Source organism: Thamnophis elegans, chromosome 12 (assembly GCF_009769535.1).
Source record: "Thamnophis elegans isolate rThaEle1 chromosome 12, rThaEle1.pri, whole genome shotgun sequence".
Taxonomy (NCBI): domain Eukaryota; kingdom Metazoa; phylum Chordata; class Lepidosauria; order Squamata; family Colubridae; genus Thamnophis; species Thamnophis elegans.
The window spans coordinates 3,876,506-3,897,570 of record NC_045552.1 but is presented as its reverse complement, the minus strand read 5'-3'; the positions used below and the strand labels follow the sequence as shown (position 1 = coordinate 3,897,570).

Genomic DNA, 21,065 nt, shown 5'->3' with positions numbered 1-21,065 from the left:
TATCTATCTATCTATCTATCTATCTTTCTATTATCTCTCTGTCTATTATGTCTGTCTGTCTATCTATCTATCTATCTATCTATCTATCTATCTATCTATCTATCTATCTATCTATTATCTATCTATCTATCTATCTATCTATCTATCTATTATCTCTCTGTCTGTCTATCTATCTATCTATTATCTATCTATCTATCTATCTATCTATCTATCTATTATCTCTCTGTCTATCCATCTATTATCTGTCTGTCTGTCTGTCTGTCTGTCTATCTATCTATCTATCTATCTATCTATCTATCTATCTATTATCTCTCTATCCATCTATTATCTCTCTGTCTGTCTGTCTGTCTATCTATCTATCTATCTATTATCTATCTATCTATCTATCTATCTATCTATCTATCTATCTATCTATTATCTCTCTGTCTATCTATCTATTATCTCTCTGTCTGTCTGTCTGTCTATCTATCTATCTATCTATCTATCTATCTATCTATCTATCTATCTATTATCTCTCTGTCTATCTATCTATTATCTCTCTGTCTGTCTGTCTATCTATCTATCTATCTATCTATCTATCTATCTATCTATTATCTCTCTGTCTGTCTATCTATTATCTCTGTCTGTCTATCTATCTTTCTATCTATCTATTATCTATCTATCTATCTATCTATCTATCTATCTATCTATCTATCTATTATCTCTCTGTCTATCTATCTATTATCTATCTATCTATCATCTGTCTGTGTCTACCTACCTACCTACCTACCTACCTACCTACCTACCTACCTACCTACCTACCTACCTACCTTATCTATCTGATTCCTGGATTTTCTTTATAGCTTAACCGGTCTTGCTTGATTTCCTAGGTCCAATGGGTCACTTCCGAAGTCGGTAGAGGTTCAGGGTCAGCGCCTCTTCGTGAAAAAAGTGGATTACTCTGTGAATACCACCTTCATCTGCCAAGCCACCAATCGCGTCGGGCGGGTTTCGACACACCAAATCATCCTCGTCCGAGGTAAGAGCTGTGGGCCTTTGCAACCTTCGCCGTGTCTGTGTGGGGCTAATGGCGTGTGCGGGATGAAGATGAAGCAAGATTTTTGGTGCCACTTTTGCTGCGCGGGGTGGGAGGGCAGGCATGTTGAGCCGATCCCGCTTGGTACGCGTCCAGAGTCTCATCAAATGCATGGTGGAATAATCAGTGTGTGTGTTTTTTTTAACCTAATCTGGGGGATGCAAATATTTGAATTCTTCCTCTTCTGTCACAAATTCAACGTGTGGTGCTTTGCGCAAAAGGACGGTGTGAGGTTTCACTAGTCCAATGCATGGAGCCAGATGCATTGTGGGTGCAGAGCAGTTTGTGGGGAGAAAGATAGCTGGGGAGCCTCACATGTGGGGCGAACGGTGCTTTTCTCGACCCTCTGATACCCTAGTTTCTCTTTTGATGTTCGGGGCCCCTTGGTCCCCTGCAAGACATGATGAGAGTGATGATGATGATGATGATGATGGTAGATGGCAGGGTCCCAGAGGACCCCCCGGCCTTCCCTTTCCTGGATCCAGTTGAGGCTCTGCCCCTTCCCCAGTGCTGGTATTACTAACAACTGGCATTTCTCGGAGTGACTTCCCCGTCTTCCTTTCTTTACTCAGACCAGCCAGTGAAGAGTCAGAGCCGCAACGTTGGAGCCCTGGCCGGGGGTATCGTGGGGGGGATCCTGGCCCTGGCAGTTCTGGGGATCATAGTCTTCTTCATCCTGCACCGCCGGCACCCCCGAGCTTCCAAAGGCTCCTTTGACTCCAAGACACGAGTCTTTGGCAACGGCACTTCTCAGCCCCCGACGCACGACTTCACCGAGCTCGACCGGCCGCTGAAACCTGCTACGGGCCGAAAACTGGAGGAGGACGATGACGATGACGATTACAGAGAGGAGGAGCGCGAGGAGCGGCGGCACCCTCCCTATGGCTACGCCCCGCGGCACCGGGAAGACGAGGGGGAACGATTTGACCAGCTGGGCCCAATCCTGCGGTTCAGCCCTGACCCGCACGGCTACGACTACGACGACATGGAATCGCAGCACGACGGGTCCATCATCTCCAAAACGGCAGTCTACGTGTGAGTGAGCTCGGTCCGGACAGCCGTTCTGGGGAACAGCAAGAGAACAAAGCTCCCTCCCAAAGACTCTCGAAAACTCCCTGAAGGATTTTTAATGTTGTTTTGTTTTTTTTAAACTTACGGACTCTGCCCACAGCAGCCCTCCTTAAGGAATGAGCGGCAGCTGCCAGGGCAGGTGGGCATTGGAGGAAAAAACCAATGGGGTTTGTCCCTGAGGAAAAAGAAAACTGAGGAGAAAACTATCAAGGCCTTCGAAACTGTCCCTTCTGAAGAAATCTTTTCGGTCCCGCTGCCTTAGAAGGATTTTAAAATCTTTGTTTTTAATGTTGGAGGAGATGGCAAACCAGATGGTAATACCTGGCACTCCGAGCGGTGCAGGAAAGGAATGAAACTGATCCAGCATCCTCGTGAAACGGGACCTTCCCTGGTGAGGGACGGGAGACTCCGATGCCCTCTCCGACGGGACTTCCCTGAGAATTGGTGCTCTCAACTTTGATTTGCAAGAGACTCGGCTGCTTTCAAAGGCCGGGCTTCCCCCCGGCTGTCCCTTTATCCAGGAAAACTGGGACTTCAAATGTCCTGTGTTGTTGTGTTTTATAGCATCCTGGGAGGGTTGGGGGAAATGAAGGAGCCCTGTGGCGAGATCTCTTTTTTTAAAAAAAAAAAACTCCAGGGTTTAAGGAATTATCCGGGAATTGCTTGAGGTTGTCCGTCTTGTGGATTCCGTGGTTTGGCTGTGTGCCACGTCCTCCTCCCATCGCTACAACGGTCTCACATGGAAGGCTGAAAGGGGTGGCTCTCCCGTAATGGGAACTGAGCCATTTCTTGGGTCGCCCATGTTCACACGCTACCTTTGTGCTCTTCTTTATGTGTCCTCTCTCTGTTGTCTGTAAATAGCCAAGCTTTAAAACAAAAACAAAACAACAGCAAAAAGCACAAAGAGATATTTTCATACTAGGTTTGGCTGTGCCTTCCCTTGTCCTTCCCCCCCCCCCCCCAATATCTCAACATCAATTCTGCCTTTGCTTGTGTGTAATTAAATGCTTTCTCAAAACCTACCTCTTATCTTTCTCGCTGGCTCCTCTTTCAAACTTGGATGGGTGCCTGGAATGGTGTAAAAATAAATATCAGCATTGCCGGAGGTGAAATTGAAATGGTTCTTAATAGAGTGACAAGAGAGGCTCTTGTCTCGACCTTATTAATGTTTGGCCCGTTGCACTTGGATTTAGAAAGCGGTGATGGTGCAGGAATCGGTTGCAAACGAAGATGTCCTGGGAGGTCAGCCGGAGAAACGGCTATGTTAAGACGAGGGGTGGGGAATTGTACGTGGCCCCTTTAAGATTTGTGGACTTCGACTCCCAGAATTCCTGAGCCCAGGCTGGGTCAGGAATTCTGGGAGTCGAAGTCCACAAGTCCTGAAAGGGTCATCGTTCCCAATTCAGGTGTAAGAGAAAATGACAGCCAGGGTTCCAAATAGCCTTAGCTCGGCTTTTCACCCATGCACAAATGGGGGGGCAGAGAGACTGAATGCCATGGTAGAGCAGTACCTGAGGTGCTATGTGAACTATCAGCAGTCCAATGGGGTGAACCTTCTTCTATCTTTTGCTGAGGCTGCATACAATTCTGCTCACAATAGCATGGGACTAACCCCGTTCAAAGTAGCGAGTGGCATGGATTTCGTCCCAATGCCCAAATACCCAAGGAATTCCCCCCCTCCTCAGCCAGCTTGACTGATTGGATGTCAACACTGAAAGCAACCTGGGAAAATATCAAGAAAACGCTCGCCAAAGCGGCACAGACCTATAAGCAACCGGCATAAAACACTGAACTCCGCAAGGGCCATTCCAGTTGGTAGAGAAAGTCTACCTCTCCACCAAATATTTGAGGTTAAAACTCCCTAGCAAGAAACTTGGGCCAAAGTTTATAGGATCTGCCAATGACATTTTGGTTACAGAAACATATAAGTCTAACTGCTATTGCTATTGTTTATGACGGTTGCAGTGTCCCGGGGACATTGCCACCCCCTTTTTGTGACCCCCTTCCGACGAACACGATCAGTGGGGAAGCCAGATTCACTGAACAACCGTGCTACTCACCGTTGTCACTTGAAATGGCCACTAAACAATCTTATTGTAAGTCAAGGACTACCTTTATCAACATCCTCTTTTAACAGCCCTATAATCCCCTTGTGGGGTGGAGTCCGGGCAACTGAATGTAGCTGAATGTTTACTGGCTGGATGCCCTTCCTGTCACCATTACGGAGTTTTGTTCAGCAGATACAATCGCATGGTGGCCAGAGAGAGATATGGAGATTCAAAAGTGCAGGTCCTTAATGCGGGGGGGGGGAGAATGGGGGGCAAATGGACACTAAGGCTGCCATCTGAAAAGCCGATCGATAACAGGAGAAAACCCGACTTTGATTTAACACACATTTACATTTCCTTCAACAACCGTACAGAACTGCCAGGTAGTCTCATTACTTCACCAGCCGGCCTGATCACGCTCCCAAATGGTTTGGGATGTGGCTCCCTCTCAACCTCTCCAAGGTTGCCAGCAGATTCTGCAATTCTTAATGTGATATGAATAGACATTTTCTGCATTTATTTAATCATGTCTTCCAGGCATCTGGGAGCCATGGCGGTCCGGTTGATGCAGCCTTAGCCTGACATTAAAATGCCGGAACGGTATTTCTTTCTGCAGGAAAGTTTCTCTTCCCCCCCACCCCCCGCCCCGCCACAATACGAAACAAAAAATATTTCCAGATGAGAATACAAGTACTCCTCGACTTAACGACCACAGTTGAGCCCGACATTTGTGTCGTTAAGGGAGATGTCTGGGGAGGGAGTTTTGCCTCATTTTGCGATGTTTCTCGCTGCGTTTGTTAAGAGAATTGCCACAGTTCTTAAATTAGTCACGTGGTCGTTAGGGGAATTTGGCTTCCCCATTGATGTTGCTTGTCGGGGTCACAAAAACAGAGGTCGCAGGACTCTGGGACGCTGCAACCGTCATAAAAGTGAGTCTGTTGTCAAGCATCCGAATCGGTGGGTTACAGGCGGTACGCCCCTGTACGGGCGTACCGGAGCCTGCCCGAGCACCAGACACTGTTCTGGTATGATACTCTGGAGGGCCCGCCCACCCGAGCTCCTTACCTGTTTTGCAAGGCTTCCGCGCATGTGCAGGGCATATACAGCGCATACGCAATGCTCTGCAGAGCAGCTGGAGCATCACGGATGCTCGCGGAGGCGCTAAGATACATGTTACACGCGTCCATGTAGATGCCAATGTGCCCGTTTCAATTGTATCGGTTGGAACAGGATCCGGAACCCACCACTGATTCGAATGTAAATCGTGTGACCTTGTGGGATGCAACCATGATGCTAAGTGTGAAAAGTGGCCATAAGACAATTTTTTTCAGCTCCGTTGGAACTTTGAATAGTCACTAAATGAACTGTTGTAGGTCGATGACTACCAGAAGAGACCGGGGAACTGGTTTGGGGGCGTGACAGGCCTGGATCACTGCCGGTTCCAGTGACCCAGGCCCCCATACCACTATATACATACATGCATACATACATACATACATACATACATACATACATAATACAGCGGTGTGTGTGTGTGTGTGTGTGTGTGTGTATGTTCCAGCATAACTCTGGAGCTCCTCGAGCAATTTCAACCAAACTTGGTACACAGATGACTTACTCTCTGGAAACAAATACCGTGGGGGTAAGACGCCCCTAACACTCCTCTGTTAAGATACAGCCTGTTGTGCCTTCAAATGGCTTCTACGGTACAGCATTGTGGAGTTACCGTGGTAACGGCTTCACACTACTCCACAAGGGGGCGCCCTCTAGTAAGAGGGAAAATCCAACATTAGAAATTACATTTGGTCGGGACATTTCCCCCCCCCCCCTATAAATAAATACCCGGGCAATACCGGGTTATCAGCTAGTAAGTAAATAAATGGGATGGAAATACATAGAAATGTGCCCACTTGCCACGTCCAAAGACAAAAGCTAAATAGAGATGGTTAAACAGTTGGCCGGGGATAGACCTGCGGAAATTTATTAATTGCTGCTTTATTGGGGTGTTCTCCCTTCCTTTTAAACTCCCCTCCCTCCCCTTTTACCCTGGGCGGAGAGTGAGTGTGGCCACGCTCAAGTTCTCGTAACCCTCCCTGGTATTTTAATTCTGGAACAGGTCGGTCTGTTCTTCCGATTTTAACTTGCTGGCAGGTCTTTTTCTAAATTTAGAAGAACTCGGAAAGGTAGAAATCACAACTTTGTCATCGTTGCCTCCACCCCCCACCCCCCCCCGGTTCTGTATTTCTGGGCATTAAACAACCCCCCCGCCTCTTCCAATGTTGCATGACAGCCACTTCTAAGCAACCTTCAGAACGTCTTCTGTTGGCGAGAGCAGGTGCCCCGTGGCTTCCGAACCGTCGGAGCTGTCGATTCCCAACATGTCTCCACGGCCACCTGTCTCGCCTCGCGAAGGAGCGCACGTTTCTTCAAAGCAGCCAGCCGAACGCCCCGCTGTATCGGCAGGTGGGCGACCGAGAGGCTGTTTTGAAGAGACACGGAACCGTTAAGAAGGGGGGGGGGGCACCTCTTTTTTTTTTAATATACTTTTTTATTTTCCATTTTCATAACATACAATCACATGTATACTGTTACATAGCCAATATCCTATTGTATTAAGTAGTAATTACATCAGTTCCTCTTGTCATCAACATCCAGAAAGATAAAAACCCATTGTTAGCTCTTCTGCTCTCCATACACCTCTTTCTTCTCCCTCTCTCCTACCTCCTTTCTTCCCTCCATCATCCTTTTCTACTCTACTTCCCCTTCCTTTCTCCTTTTCCTCTCTCTACATTCCACTCCTCCTTATCCTCATCTTCCCCCCTTACCCTCTCCTATCCCTCTCTTCCCATCTTTCTTCTCTCCTCTGTTTCCCACTCTTCCTCTCATTGGTGTATTTCAGCTTCCATACTACTCTACTTCCCCTTCCTTTCTCCTTCTCCTCTCTCCCCTTACCACTCCTCCTTATACACCTCATCTTCCCCCTTCACCCTCTCTCCTATCCCTCTCTTCCTATCTTCTTCTTTCCTCTACTTCCGACTCTTCTACATCCTGTCTTCCTTCCATCATTTTCTACTCTACTTCCCCTTCCTTTCTCCTTCTCCTCTCTCTACATTCCACTCCTCCTTATCCTCCTCATCTTCCCCCCTTACCCTCTCATATCCCTCTCTTCCCATCTTTCTTCTCCTGTTTCCCACTCTTCCTCTCATTGGTGTATTTCTGCTTCTGAGCAAACTCCATTCTATGTTGATGGTATTTATGCTTCCATATCAGTATACTTAACATATCCTAGTTTTAAAGAAAAAATAAGAGAAGACAGTATACATGTGCAATCATATTACATTAAAATCTAACAACCCTCGTAAAGCCTCCCTCCCTCCCACCCTCCCCCCCAACCCTGGGGGGGGGGCACCTCTTTTGTGCTTGCCTACTGTCGTAATTAGGAAGCCCCCTTTTGGGGTTTTATTTTTTTTTACAAGGGGGAATCTTAACGGGGGGCAGGGGCAGAAGTGGGACTGGAAAACCTGTAGGGCTCCAGATGTTAAATCATTTCCACCCAGCATCTCCCACTGTCAGTGGTGAAGGCTGATGTTGGGAGTTAACCGCTGAGGAACAGCTGGAATGACCCAGTTTTTTTGCGCAATGAGGGAAGGGTGAGTTATGGGATCGGGGCAAATCCAGAGTTTCTAAAATGCAAGAAATTAAGGGGGTGGGTGAGTGGATGTGTGGATGGATGGTTGGATGGGTGGGTGGGTGGGTTCAAATGAAACCCCCAAACAGTCCAACAGGGTAGAAAATGGACAGTACAGATCATCCTTGATTTATTTAGTGACTTAGGGGTTGCTACAAAAATTGGAACTCTGAAAAATAGTAATGTCCCTTTTTTCCAGTGCCGTTGTAACTTGGAACAGTCTCTAAGCGAACCATTGTAAGTCGAGAGCTATCTCTACTTAACACGGTTCATTCCCTAGCTCTCTCCGCGCCTCTCTGTCCTGGCCAACCATTCTCGCTTCCACTTCGCAGCATGGCCTCAACCGCGATGGAAGGAAACCGCATCTTTTCTTTACTTCCCTATTATTTCATTTCCCACGTTTTTTATCAGCCACCCCCGATCGGTGGTAACCTGGCTGGTAGGATGAAAACTTTAGATGGAAGAGTAAGAAATTCCCACCTCCTCCTGCAAGATTTGGATGGCTTGCAATCTGGTGAAATTTTGCAGAGTCCCAAAGGATTATTTGGCATCTGATCTGGATCCAGTTATCTTAAATCCCCATTGTAAGCAGTTGCCACCGGAAAAAGCTTGGTGAAATTTCATCATGATTGCTGGCCGGAGAAACGCATCCATGTTATTGAAGGGTTTGGCCGGAGGGCTTGGCTAATGTGCCATACATGTGGTCCAGTTGTTCCTTCTCACCCAGCTGTTGACATCTCTCTCCACATCAGGACCGGGTCCCGCTAAACCCTTGTTGCAAATCGTGAAATCCCTCCACGGATTTTTGGATGTGTTGTTGAAACCCATAACCGATGATTTTCATCCTTCAGCCCATCCGGGATGTGGTCTAGGAAGACACGCTTGCCAGCTGTTGCTACTTAAAAGGCCATTAAAACGACTTAGAGTGCTAAATTTTGGAGAGAGGTTGTAACAAGGTCAAGGCCTGACACCATATCCTTGTAAGACTCAGAGTCAGATGTTCTATCCATAATCTCTCTCTATAAAAGCGAAATATCACTTACACATCATCACAAAATCTCCAGAACCGTAAAACCTACAAACTTGAAATTTGGCCCGTATATTCTTTTTGGCTTCTAGGTGCTCACTAAGAAAGGATTTTTCGAAATGACCATCAGATCATTTGTATGTCTTATATTATTATTATTATTAACACAATCTGATGCTAAGGAATTAGACATTCTACTCTCCCTCCCCACCTGAAAAGAACTCTGTTCCAACTGCCACTTGGGCGCGGGCGCGGCCAACGTGTGGCTCATCCGGCCTGCGGGATGGCAGTTTAGACATTCTACTCTCCCTCCCCACCTGAAAAGAACTCTGTTCCAACTGCCACTTGGGTGTGGGCGTGGCCAACGTGTGGCTCATCCGGCCTGCGGGATGGCAGTTTAGACATTCTACTCCCCCTCCCCACCTGAAAAACTCTTGAGTTAGACTGAGGGAGAGAAAGGGATAAGATAGGAGAAGCCTGAAGGAGAGAAGGGGACAGGAGAGGAGCCCAATCACATAACTTTGTGTTCTGACCCCCCTCCTCCATCCAGTACCGAATGCTGAGACAAGCTTAACTGGAATGTACTTTAATTAGCAAGACCACAATCTCGGTGGCTGAAAACCAAGCAAACAAACAGATAAGGACCTTGGTAGCAACTCAGACAAACCTTGGCAGCAATCCAGCCTGCCAAGTTAGTTACAACAGTTCTCTTTAGTCAATGCGTTGGCTTCTGCAAGAGGGCGTGTCCACAAGCAGTCTTTTTTATAGTCCGGAGAGGAGCCTAATGATCATCAGCTGAGCGCAATTACCTCCTGTAATTGCGTAATTGTTCCTGACGCCTAGTAGCTCTTCGATGGCGTGCATCCAGGAACAACTCACTGCTGGCTTCTGGATCACTCTCCCTTGTCTCCTCCCCACTGGTCCAAGGCTCAGGCGCCTCCGGGTGGCCAACCAGCCTCTCTGCGCCCTGCTCAGAGTCGGAACCCTGTCCAGGGTCCTCCACATCCTCCAGAGCCGACTCATAGGGCCCCTCGCTGTCGGAGTCTGGTGGCAGCTCCAACGGCTCCTGCTGGGCCACAACAGTTTTGTAGCAGAGCACGGGTATCCAGCTAGTGTTCTCATAAATTGTTTGGTCTGGTGGTGCATGAATCACCCGCAGGTCGCCACCGAACCAGCTGAATCCCACCACTGCCCCAAATGGTTTCCTTGGTTTGTGGATTGGTGTCTTCTGTCAACCCAACACACGATTGATGACTAACTCAGGGTGTTGTGTGAATGCAAACTGAGTGGATTAAAACCAGCTGGATTCAGCCACGCGTGGATCATATAGCTGAGCTTGCTTTGCATAGGTTTGGTTTAATTAACCCTGGGAAAAATAAGAAAGACATATCAATGGAGTAAAATATACCTCTATCCCTAGAAGATAATTCAGTGAAAGTAGATTGTGTTGGCTGTGGTAGGAGCAGAAGAGCCCAAGCAGAAGGAAATAGGAGGTCCTTGGCTGTGTTTTTGCAGACGTTTCAAGACCCAACTAGGTAACAACATCAGCGCTAGAAAGGAGCGGGGTTTGCAAAGACGAGGAGGAGTGTAGGGACCTTGGCACTCTCTCAGCTTGGTTGTTTTCTTGCAGATGATTCATTACCCAACTAGGTAACATGATCAGTGCTATAAGGAAGTGCGGTTTGTGGAGAGAAGGAGGGTGGGTGGGTGAGGACTGTGGGATCCTTGGTACTTTCTGAGCTTGGTGGTTTTCTTGCAGATGATTCATTACCCAACTAGGTAACATGATCAGTGCTAGAAGGGAATGGTGTTTGCGGACAGGAGGAGGAGGAGGAGGAGGAGGAGGAGGAGGAGAAATGTGGGGGTCCTTGGTGCTCTCTGATCTTGGTGGGTTTCTTGTGGACGTTTCACAACCAAACTAGGTAACACCATCAGTGCTAAAAGGGAGTGGGGTTTGTGGGGAGGAAGAGGAGGAGGAAGAAGAAGAAGAAGAGAGGAGGAGGAGGAGGAGGAGGGAGGAGGAGGAGGAGAAATGTGGGGTCCTTGGTGCTTTCTGATCTTGGTGGGTTTCCTGTGGACGTTTCACAACCAAACTAGGTAACACCATCAGTGCTAAAAGGGAGTGGGGTTTGTGGGGAGGAAGAGGAGGAGGAAGAAGAAGAAGAGAGGAGGAGGAGGAAGAGGAGGAGGAAGAAGAAGAAGAGAGGAGGAGGAGAAGGAAGAAGAAGGAGGAGGAGGAGGAGGAAGAGGAGGAAGAAGAAGGAAGAAGAAGAGGAGGAGGAGGAGGAGGAAGAGGAAGAGGAAGACGACTATAGGGTTATTGGTGCTCTCTGATCTTGGTGGGTTTCTTGTGGACGTTTCACAACCAAACTAGGTAACATCATCAGTGCTGGAAGGGAATGGTGTTTGTGGAGAGGAGAGAGAGAAATGTGAGGTCCTTGGTGCTCTCTGATCTTGGCTGTCTTCTTGCAGACGTTTCATTACCCAACTAGGTAACATCATCAGTGCTAGTAGAAGGGAGTGGGCTTTTTTGCAGAGAAGAGGAGGCTGTGAAGTCACCCACTGGGATTTGTAAAGCTTGGCGCATGGTTTAGCATGTGCAAGCCCAAAGCACTGAATCACCAACAATATGGTTGTTGAACCACCAATAATTTAGTGTGAAGCATAAACTTAGTCCTCACTCAAGCAAATTTGAAAGTTGGTTATGTCTCGGGAGGAAAAGTTGAAATCTTAGGGAAGTTTCCTTTCACCCACAGCTGAATTTAGTCACCAGGAAACTAAAAATAAACCCCATGCATGGCTAGCTCACCATGCAAACAACTTAAGACCAGTCACAAACCCTTGCAGTGGTTTTTCATTGGGTGTCGCATGATATTCCATTTACAAGAAATCCGTCTTCTTCCTTCAAAGCGGGGCAGAGTTCATGGAATATTAATAGCCAAATCAGGACGGCGTTTATAATTAGCCCGGTGTCATTGCAAAGCTGGCAACAGGTTACTATGGGAGATTTTTTTCCAAACACAGCCCCTTGTGACTTGGGGTGGGGAAAAAATATCTACCAATGTTTACGGGCTGCGGTGGCTCAGCGGCTAAGATGCCGAGCTAGTCAATAAGAAAAAAGTTGGCAGTTTGGCAGTTCAGGGGTTCGAATCCTGAGCGCCACCCATAACAGAGTGAGCTCCCGTGACTTGTCCCAGCTTCTGCCAACCTAGCAGTTCGTAAATAATGGAAGTGGAAAAATAGGGACCCCCTTTGGTGGGAAGGGAACAGCGTTCCATGCGCCTTCGCCGTTGAGTCATGCCGGCCACATGACCACAGAGACGTCTTCGGACAGCGCTGGCTCTTCGGCTTTGAAACAGAGATGAGCACCGCCCCCTAGAGTCGGGAACGACTAGCACATATGTGCGAGGGGAACTTTTATCTTTACCAATGTTTACATGGGTTTCTGGTACGGGCAGGCGAGAGCTGTGGTGACAATTTTGCAGTGGCCAAATCTACTCTTCGAGTGAGTCACCGCTGTAAGTGTGCAGTCATCCGGTGTTGAAGGAATCAAGATTGTCTAAGACTTGTCTGCCAATTTATTTTGCATGCTCTCCGATTGTTGGTGTTGACGGCCACGTGGCAGGCTTTCGAGAGAAATGCGTTGAAAGAATCTAAGCGTTGTTGCCAAGGTCCTTCTCTGTTTTCTGGAGGGGGAAGTGAAATTGGAAGCTTCCCAACATCTCCGAAATATTTTATCAGTTGGATTTTCACCTCCCACGTCCTGTCGCCATCCAGTAGTTAAAAAAAAGATGTATTTACAATAATGGGCACCACTTTCAGCCATTGTGCTCTTGTCGATTAAGCATTTATGAGTTGGTGAACTCAACTAGGAATGGCTTAAACCAGTGTTTTTCAACCTTGGAAAGTTTAGGATTGGGGGGGGACTTCAACTCCCAGAATTCCACAGCATTCATGGCTGGCTGGGGAATTCTGGGAAGTGAAGTCCACCTGCCTCAAACGTGCCCGGTGTTGAGAATCACTGGTTTAAAGCAAATCATAGCCATGTGGTGAATGAAAACGTAGGAAGAGTAGTCTAAACATTATGCTAAGGAATTATCTTGTCATAAATTTCTCCCAACAGAATTAAGGAGACATTCCTTGACATTTAGAACAATTAATCAATAGAATGCCTTGTCTTCAAAAATCGTGCGTGCTCCACCAATGGAGGTTTTGAAGAAGAGATTGGACAACCATTTATTTAAAATGGTATAGCAGGGGTCAGCAACCTTAAACACTCAAAGAGCCACCAAGGTCCTAAACGGAAGCTCCCCCGTTCAATTCTGGAGCCGACTGGAAGTCCGGTTCCCCCACCATAGAGTCTCCTCCTAGCACAGCCTCCTTTTTCCTCTCCTGACCGAAAGTCCGGTTCCCCCACCATAGAGTCTCCACCTAGCACGGCCTCCTTTTTCCTCTCCTGACCGGAAGTCCGGTTCCCCCACCATAGAGTCTCCACCTAGCACAACCTCCTTTTTCCTCTCCTGACCGGAAGTCCGGTTCCCCCACCATAGAGTCTCCACCTAGCACGGCCTCCTTTTTCCTCTCCTGACCGGAAGTCCGGTTCCCCCACCATAGAGTCTCCTTCTAGCACAGCCTCCTTTTTCCTCTACCTGCCCTAACCGAAAGCCCTATCAATGGTGGAGGCGACGAGGAGCCACACCAGAGGGATGAAAGAGCCACATGCGGCTCCAGAGCCACGAGTTGCTCACCGCTGGTATAGAGTCTCCTGCTTGAGCAGCGGGTTGGACTAGAAGACCTCCAAGGTCCCCTCCAACTCTGTTGTTCAGAAATTCTGCAAAGCACGCCATTTTCCTTCACCGTTTGTCCTCTTTTTGCTTCAGCCCTGGTGGTTACGTGCAGAAAAATGTTTTCAGTCGAGATTTGGAAAGGCAAAAAAAAAAAAAAAAAAGATCGCACAAAGTTAATTTTTAATCGTGTTCTTTGCAAAACGAAGTCTACTGTTGATGCCGGATTTTAGGAAGGGTGGATTGCAAGGTGAAACTAGTGGGATTTTTTTTTAAAAAAAAGGTAGGATTTAAATACATGTGTATATATGTCTATGTATGTGTGTGTGTATGTGTATATATATATATATATATACATATATACATATACATATACATATATATATATATATGCTATATTTTTGTTACATTTGTTATATTTGTACAAATGTAACAAAAAGGCAACAGTAAAAATATTGGGTTTCTGCCTGGTCTCTTGTGACGAGCCGAAGGACAGAGAATGGAAGTAGTGATCTTCCTCCCATATTTGGGCATACCGGGGGTTGTAACTCATATATATATATATGTGTGTGTGTGTGTGTGTGTTTTATTTGTGCTGATAAATAAATAAAGGGAGACTAGTATAGATCTATTTCAAGCTATTTAGCTCTCATCAGCTAGCCATACCCTTACTGGGATTTGAACCTGGGCTATATTACATACTAGGCAGACTCCTTAGCCATTAGGCCACAGGCTCTTATCCGTTATCAGCGAAGCCAGGGTGAAAGGTATCTATTAGATTTTTACAACCCCTGGTAAGCCCCAATTATGGGAGGAAGCTAACTGCTTCCATCATCTGTCAATCGGCTCGTCACAAGAGTCCATCACAACAGAAACCCAATATATATATATATACATACACACACACACACATGTGTACATGTGTATATGTGTCTGTGTGTATGGATGCATGGATGTGTATATATATATATGTGTGTGTGTGTGTGTGTGTATCTGTCTATCATATATATGGGTGTGTGTGTTGCAATTGTGTTGATAAATAAATAAATAGCAACACAAATGTAACAAGGCAACATTAAAAAAAAAGGCTTTCTGCCTGGATGGCTCCCAGAGTGAGTCGATAGACAAAAAATGGGAAGCAGTATGCTCCCTCCCATATTTGGGCATACCAGGGGTTGTGACACAATGCACACACACACTCACACACACACACATGCTGGTCTTGTTGTATTGTTGTATTCGGGTCTTTTCCGAATGTAAGATTGTAACGCGGGAAAAGACCCGAATACAACAAGACCAGCAGAGCAATATTTTTCCGCTCCCGCCTAGTGACAGCCAACTTATTTTTGTCCCCGCGCTGTTTCCAAAGGAGCTCGGATAAATATCTCCCGATCCTATTATGAGTTGAGTGCCGCTGATTATTTTCCACAAGCCGCAAGTCAGGTTAAAAGAGATTCTCTCTGCGGCGTGGCAAAAAAATAATAATAATAAAATTCAGGAATAGACTATCTACATCCTCTTTTCTTTCCTTCCCCCACTCCACTCTCCCCCTCCTCTGCCTGTGGCTTAGCTATTTAAGGGGATTCTGCACCCAGTAACAACCCTTCCCCTCTTCATTCCCCCCACCCCCCATCAACCTCCCCCCCCCCCCCAACAAAGCCACATGAAACAATGCACAACCTATTGAGGTTGGAAATATTTCTGGTATCGGCTCTGCTGGGTAGGAGTGCAGGGGATTATTGGCCTCTGCGGCGGCAATAAAATATAAAATAAAATAAAAATGTTCTGAGATTGCAAGAGGTGGGTGGGGGGGAACGAGTGGTGTAAAAGGCAGACCGGTGTGTTTGTGTGTGTTTGTGTGTGTGTGTGTGTGTGTGTGTGTCCTTCTCAAGTTTGATATTCTGGCTTTCGATTCCGGGTCGCGGAGTTCTCAGGCTCGGTGGTTCCCCCTGACTCCAGGGGTGGCCACATCTGCTCACTTTTTCCCCTCCCGAGGCCAAAAGTACAGCCTGTTTTTTTATCCCCTTTTTGTCTAGTTTCATGTAAACACGGGCAAAGACATTCCCGAGGGAGGGGCAGAAACTCTGGAAGGAAATGCAGCGAGAAGCCAGTTTTATTTGGCATTCCCGTAGAAGGGTTGGCACCGCCGCGAGATTCTCCGTTCGGGTTTCTCTCACGCTCCTGGCATGAAACGAAATGCCAGGGGGCGCGGGAGGGGTTTAGATGAGGAACAAGGTGTACCCCCAACCACTCTCCTCTCCTGGTCCCTTCCCGAAGCTTTAGGCTGTCTCTCCCATCAGGTTCCCAAATACCAGGGGTGGGTGTGGGTGGGGATGATGGTCTGGGAGAAAGGGAGCCAGCTTGTCCAGTGGTTAAGGCACAAGGCGAGAAACTGGGAGACTGGGAGTTCTAGTCCCGCCTTAGGCATAAAAGCCAACTGGGTGAACCTGGGCCAATCACTAGGAGACTGTGAGTTCTAGTTCTTCCTTAGGCATGAAAGCTAGCTGGGTGACCTTGGTCCGATCACTAGGAGACTGTGAGTTCTAGTTCTTCCTTAGGCATGAAAATCAGTTAGGTGACTTTGGGCCCACCACTAGGAGACGGTGAGTTCTAGTTCTGCCTTAGGCATAAAAGCTAGCTGGGTGACCTTGGGCCAATCAATAGGAGACTGTGAGTTCTAGTTCTGCCTTAGGCATGAAAGTCAGCTGGGTGACCTTGGGCCAATCACTAGGAGACAGTGAGTTCTAGCTCTTCCTTAGGCATGAAAGCCAGCTAGGTGACCTTGGGCCGATCACTAGGAAACTGTGAGTTCTAGTTCTGCCTTAGACATGAAAGCCAGCTAGGTGACTTTGGGCCAATCACTAGGAGACTGTGAGTTCTAGTTTTTCCTTAGGCATGAAAGCCAGCTGGGTGACCTTGGGCCAATCACTAGGAGACTGTGAGTTTTAGTTCTTCCTTAGGCATGAAAGCCAGTTAGGTGACTTTAGGCCAATCACTAGGAGACTGTGAGTTCTAGTTCTGCCTTAGGCATGAAAGCTAGCTGGGTGACCTTGGGCCGATCACTAGGAGACTGTGAGTTCTAGTTCTGCCATAGGCATGAAAGCCAGTTGGGTGACTTTGCGCCGATCACTAGAAGACTGTGAGTTCTAGTTCTGCCTTAGGCATGAAAGCCAGCTAGGTGACCTTGGGCCGATCACTAGGAGACTCTGAGTTCTAGTTCTGCCTTAGACATGAAAGCCAGCTAAGTGACCTTGGGCCAATCACTAGGAGACTGTGAGTTCTAGTTTTTCCTTAGGCATGAAAGCCAGCTGGGTGACCTTGGCCCGATCACAGGAGACTGTGAGTTCTAGTTCTGCCTTAGACATGAAAGCCAGCTAGGTGACTTTGGGCCAATCACTAGGAGACTGTGAGTTCTAGTTTTTCCTTAGGCATGAAAGCCAGCTGGGTGACCTTGGGCCAATCACTAGGAGACTGTGAGTTTTAGTTCTTCCTTAGGCATGAAAGCCAGTTAGGTGACTTTAGGCCAATCACTAGGAGACTGTGAGTTCTAGTTCTGCTTTAGGCATGAAAGCCAGTTGGGTGACTTTGGGCCGATCACTAGGAGACTCTGAGTTCTAGTTTTGCCTTAGCCATGAAAGCCAGCTAGGTGACCTTGGGCCGATCACTAGGAGACTCTGAGTTCTAGTTTTTCCTTAGGCATGAAAGCCAGCTGGGTGACCTTGGGCCAATCACTAGGAGACTGTGAGTTCTAGTTCTGCCTTAGGCATGAAAGCTAGCTGGGTGACCTTGGGCCAATCACTAGGAGACTGTGAGTTCTAGTTCTTCCTTAGGCATGAAAGCCAGTTAGGCGACTTTGGGCCGATCACTAGGAGACTGTGAGTTCTAGTTCTTCCTTAGACATGAAAGCCAGCTGGGTGACCTTGGGCCAATCACCAGGACATTGTGAGTTCTAGTTCTGCCTTTGGCACAAAAGCCCAGCTTAGGCGAATCACCAGGAGACTGTGAGTTCTAGTCCCTCCTTGAGCGAGTCCATCTCTCTCTCTCTCTCTCTCATCCCCACCCACCTCACAGGGTCGTTGTTGTTGCGGACAAAATAGCAGGAGGAATGTGCGCTTTGAGTTGTTCACTTTCAGTTGCTGATAAAAATAAATAAAAAAATAAACAGCAGGATATACAAATAAAAGAAAACAAAAGAATTTGGCAGGTGCCCCATTGGGAGCCCTGCCAGATATCAGGGCGGGCAAAGCATGCAAAAACACCCCCCCCCCTTTAAAAACTAGAATAAAGCACGCAGATTGCAAGTGGAGCCAAGCTTGGGTTCCCTCCCCTGCCCCCTCCTCGCCTTCCCCCTTAGTGCCCAGTTCGGGGCGTGGATGGGTATCTTTGCTGTCACGCCTGGAGAATTTGAGCTCGTTCCCTGCCGGAACTGAACCTCGGACTCTCATTTTTCCTTCTCCGAAACCCCTTCTCTTTATGAGAACGGCCAGGTTTCGCTCCCCTTCATTTCCCCCTCCTTCTCTCCTTCCTTGCCCCACCTGTCTGACTCACCCATTGGCTTCCCCGTGCCCCACCTGGCTCTCTGGCCCCCGAGTCCCTCCTGTTTCCTAGGAAGCACCTGACAAGCGTGGATTATCCGAGCAGATAAAGTGGATTAATCGCTCCGGTTTGACCGGTTTGACAACCGCGGCGTTTTTTTCCTTCTGCAGTCAAAGGCTTCCTTTCGATCCCAGCTCCCCCCAACGGCTCCTCTGGGCAAGGAACCGGTTTGCCACGGGCTCGGCCTGCACCGCAGGGAGGCATGTTGGAGGACGGGGTAGCCCTCCCAGGCGATGAGAGAGGGACCCCGATGTATACTCGATTTACGTCCCCGTTTGAGTCTTCCAAAACTTCCATTGTTGAGCAAGACGGTTGTTAAAGCGAGCTTTCCCCTGTTGTACGACCTTTCCCGCCACCGTTGTTAAGCAGATCGCTTCCGTTGTTAAATTGACAAACCGTGTTGGCTTGTTAAGCAACTCTGGCTTCCCATCTTCCCCGTAAGATGGCTGTTAAGTGAATCGGGCTTCCCCATTGACTTCGCCCATCAGAACGTCGCACAAGAGGGTCGCGTGACACCCCCCCCACACACACACGCGACCGTCATAAATGTGAGTTGCCAAGCATCCGAAGGAGGCTGCTGCTGTGGGTTGTACGGGTGAAAAATGAAAAATAGTCTCTTTTTTTCCAGTTGTTTTCCTGCAGACGTTTCATTACCCAACTAGGTATCGTCATCCATGCCAGTGGGATTCCTCTGCTTATATACAAGACTATTTGATAACCTGGCATTGCCCGGGTATTGATTTATAGGGGGGAAATGTCTAGACCAAACGTAATTTCTAATGTTGGATTTTCCCCCTTAGCGGAGGGAGTACTGTGAAGCTGTGACCATGGCAACTCCAGTGCACCGTACAGTAGAAGCCATTTGAAGGCACAACAGGCTGTATCTTAACAGAACACACACCCTGAGGGGTGTTAGGGGCGTCTTACCTGTACGGTATTTGTTTCCAAAGAGTAAGTCATTTGTGTACCAAGCTTGGTTGAAATTGCTCGAGGCGTTCCAGAGTTATGCTGGAACTCACAGACAGACAGACAGACAGACAGACACACACACACACACACACACACACACTTCATTTTTATGACCGTCGTTTTGTCCCGGAGGTCGTGCGATCTCCTTTTCTGTGACAAACGAGCCCGTAGGGGAAACCAGATTTACTTAACAACCAGGTTACTAACGTATCAACAGCAGTGATCCGCTTAACCACGGTGGCGAGAAAAGTCGTAAACGGGGGCAAAACTCACTGAGCAGCAGAAATGTCGGGCTCTGTCGTGGCCGTAAGTCGAGGACCACCTGTACTCATGGGAAGAGGAAGAGTCATTCCAGCCAGATGTTTCTTCCTGCCACTGGTCCTTTGCCCCAGAACCAACTCATCCTTTCTTCCCCCAGGTTAGTCCAGGAAGCTAAAACTCATCATTCCTGGGGCTGACCTTGCTTCCTCCTGCACGCCGAGAGCATATCAGCCTCTGACGCATGATCTCATGTCCTCCCAGGTGGCCTTTGAGCTGGTTGAGTCACCTACACCAGCCTGGCCCTTCGTCCCTTTCCTCTGCCCAGCCGGCAGGGCGTATGCTGAAAAGGTGAAAGTGGATGATGTGGATAGAACGAGAGAAGGTGGGAAATGACATCATCAACACCGCAGGTGTGTGCGCACACCTGTCCTTCGGGACCGGTTTACCAGGGAGGATAAACTGGGAGGGACTGGGACATTGCATCCAGTTTTGGCCACCATGATGGAAAGGGGGTGAGACTCTAGAAAGAGTGTAGAGAAGAGCGAGAAAGATGATTAGGGGACTGGAGGCCTAAAACATATAGTAGTTAGACTTATATACCGCTTCATAGGGCTTTCAGCCCTCTCTAAGCGGTTTACAGAGTCAGCATATTGCCCCCACAGTCTGGGTCCTCATTTCACCCACCTCGGAAGGATGGAAGGCTGAGTCAACCTTGAGCCGGTGAGATTAGAACCGCTGAACTGCATAACAGTCAGCTGAAGTGGCCTGCAGTACTGCACCCTAACCACTGCACCACCTCGGCCAGGAATTGGGTATATCTAGTCTGATGAACTAGGGATGCCGTGGCTCAGTGGCTAAGACACTGAGCTTGTCGATCAGAAAGGTTGGCAGTTCAGTGGTTCAAATCCCTAGCGCCACGTAACGGAGTGAGCTCCCGTTACTTGTCCCAGCTTCTGCCAACCTAGCAGTTCGAAAGCAGGTGAAAAATGCAAGTCGAAAAATAGGAACCACCTTTGGTGGGAAGGGAACAGTGTTCCATGCGCCTTCGCCGTTGAGTCATGCCAGCCACATGACCACAGAGACGTCTTCGGACAGCGCTGGCTCTTCGGCTTTGAAACGGAGATGAGCACCGCCCCCTAGAGTTGGGAACGTCTAGCACAGATGTGCGAGGGGAACCTTTCCCTTAGGGCCTCAACCTGTAGAGCGATTCCTCTGATCTCGTGTGTCCGTAGCCCAGATGTGCCAGTCCGTCCAAATTTATCTTCATTCCTTGACTTGGGGAGGGGGAGGGGAACTAGGCGAATCTTTCTCTACCAAGGGAAGCAATTATTTCTCCTCCTCCCGTCTTCCGACCTTCGTCTTTCCCTTTCTCTTCTTCCTTCGGCATCCCTAACTGGCCCAGCTTCTTGGCATGAGAGCCGGCGTCAAAAGAATTCCACCGGAAACCTTCCTCTCGGATCTAAAAATAAGAATTTGGAGCTCTGCTTGCGAGAGAAGCGGCCCCTGGCTCCCAGCGCCTCCATGCATAATGTATGGGGCTGTGTGT

At 48.1% G+C, this 21,065-nt stretch overlaps 1 protein-coding gene across 1 annotated transcript in view; it reads left to right on the top strand.

The window, feature by feature from the left end:
- The window catches only part of NECTIN2 (nectin cell adhesion molecule 2), a 39,941-nt gene that overhangs the window by 5,980 nt on the left and 12,896 nt on the right, over positions 1 to 21,065 (top strand). Inside the window, exon 4 of the mRNA XM_032227661.1 lies at positions 870 to 1,018. Coding sequence (XP_032083552.1) covers positions 870 to 1,018 — 149 coding nt within the window. The remainder of the gene's footprint in view (positions 1 to 869; positions 1,019 to 21,065) is intronic.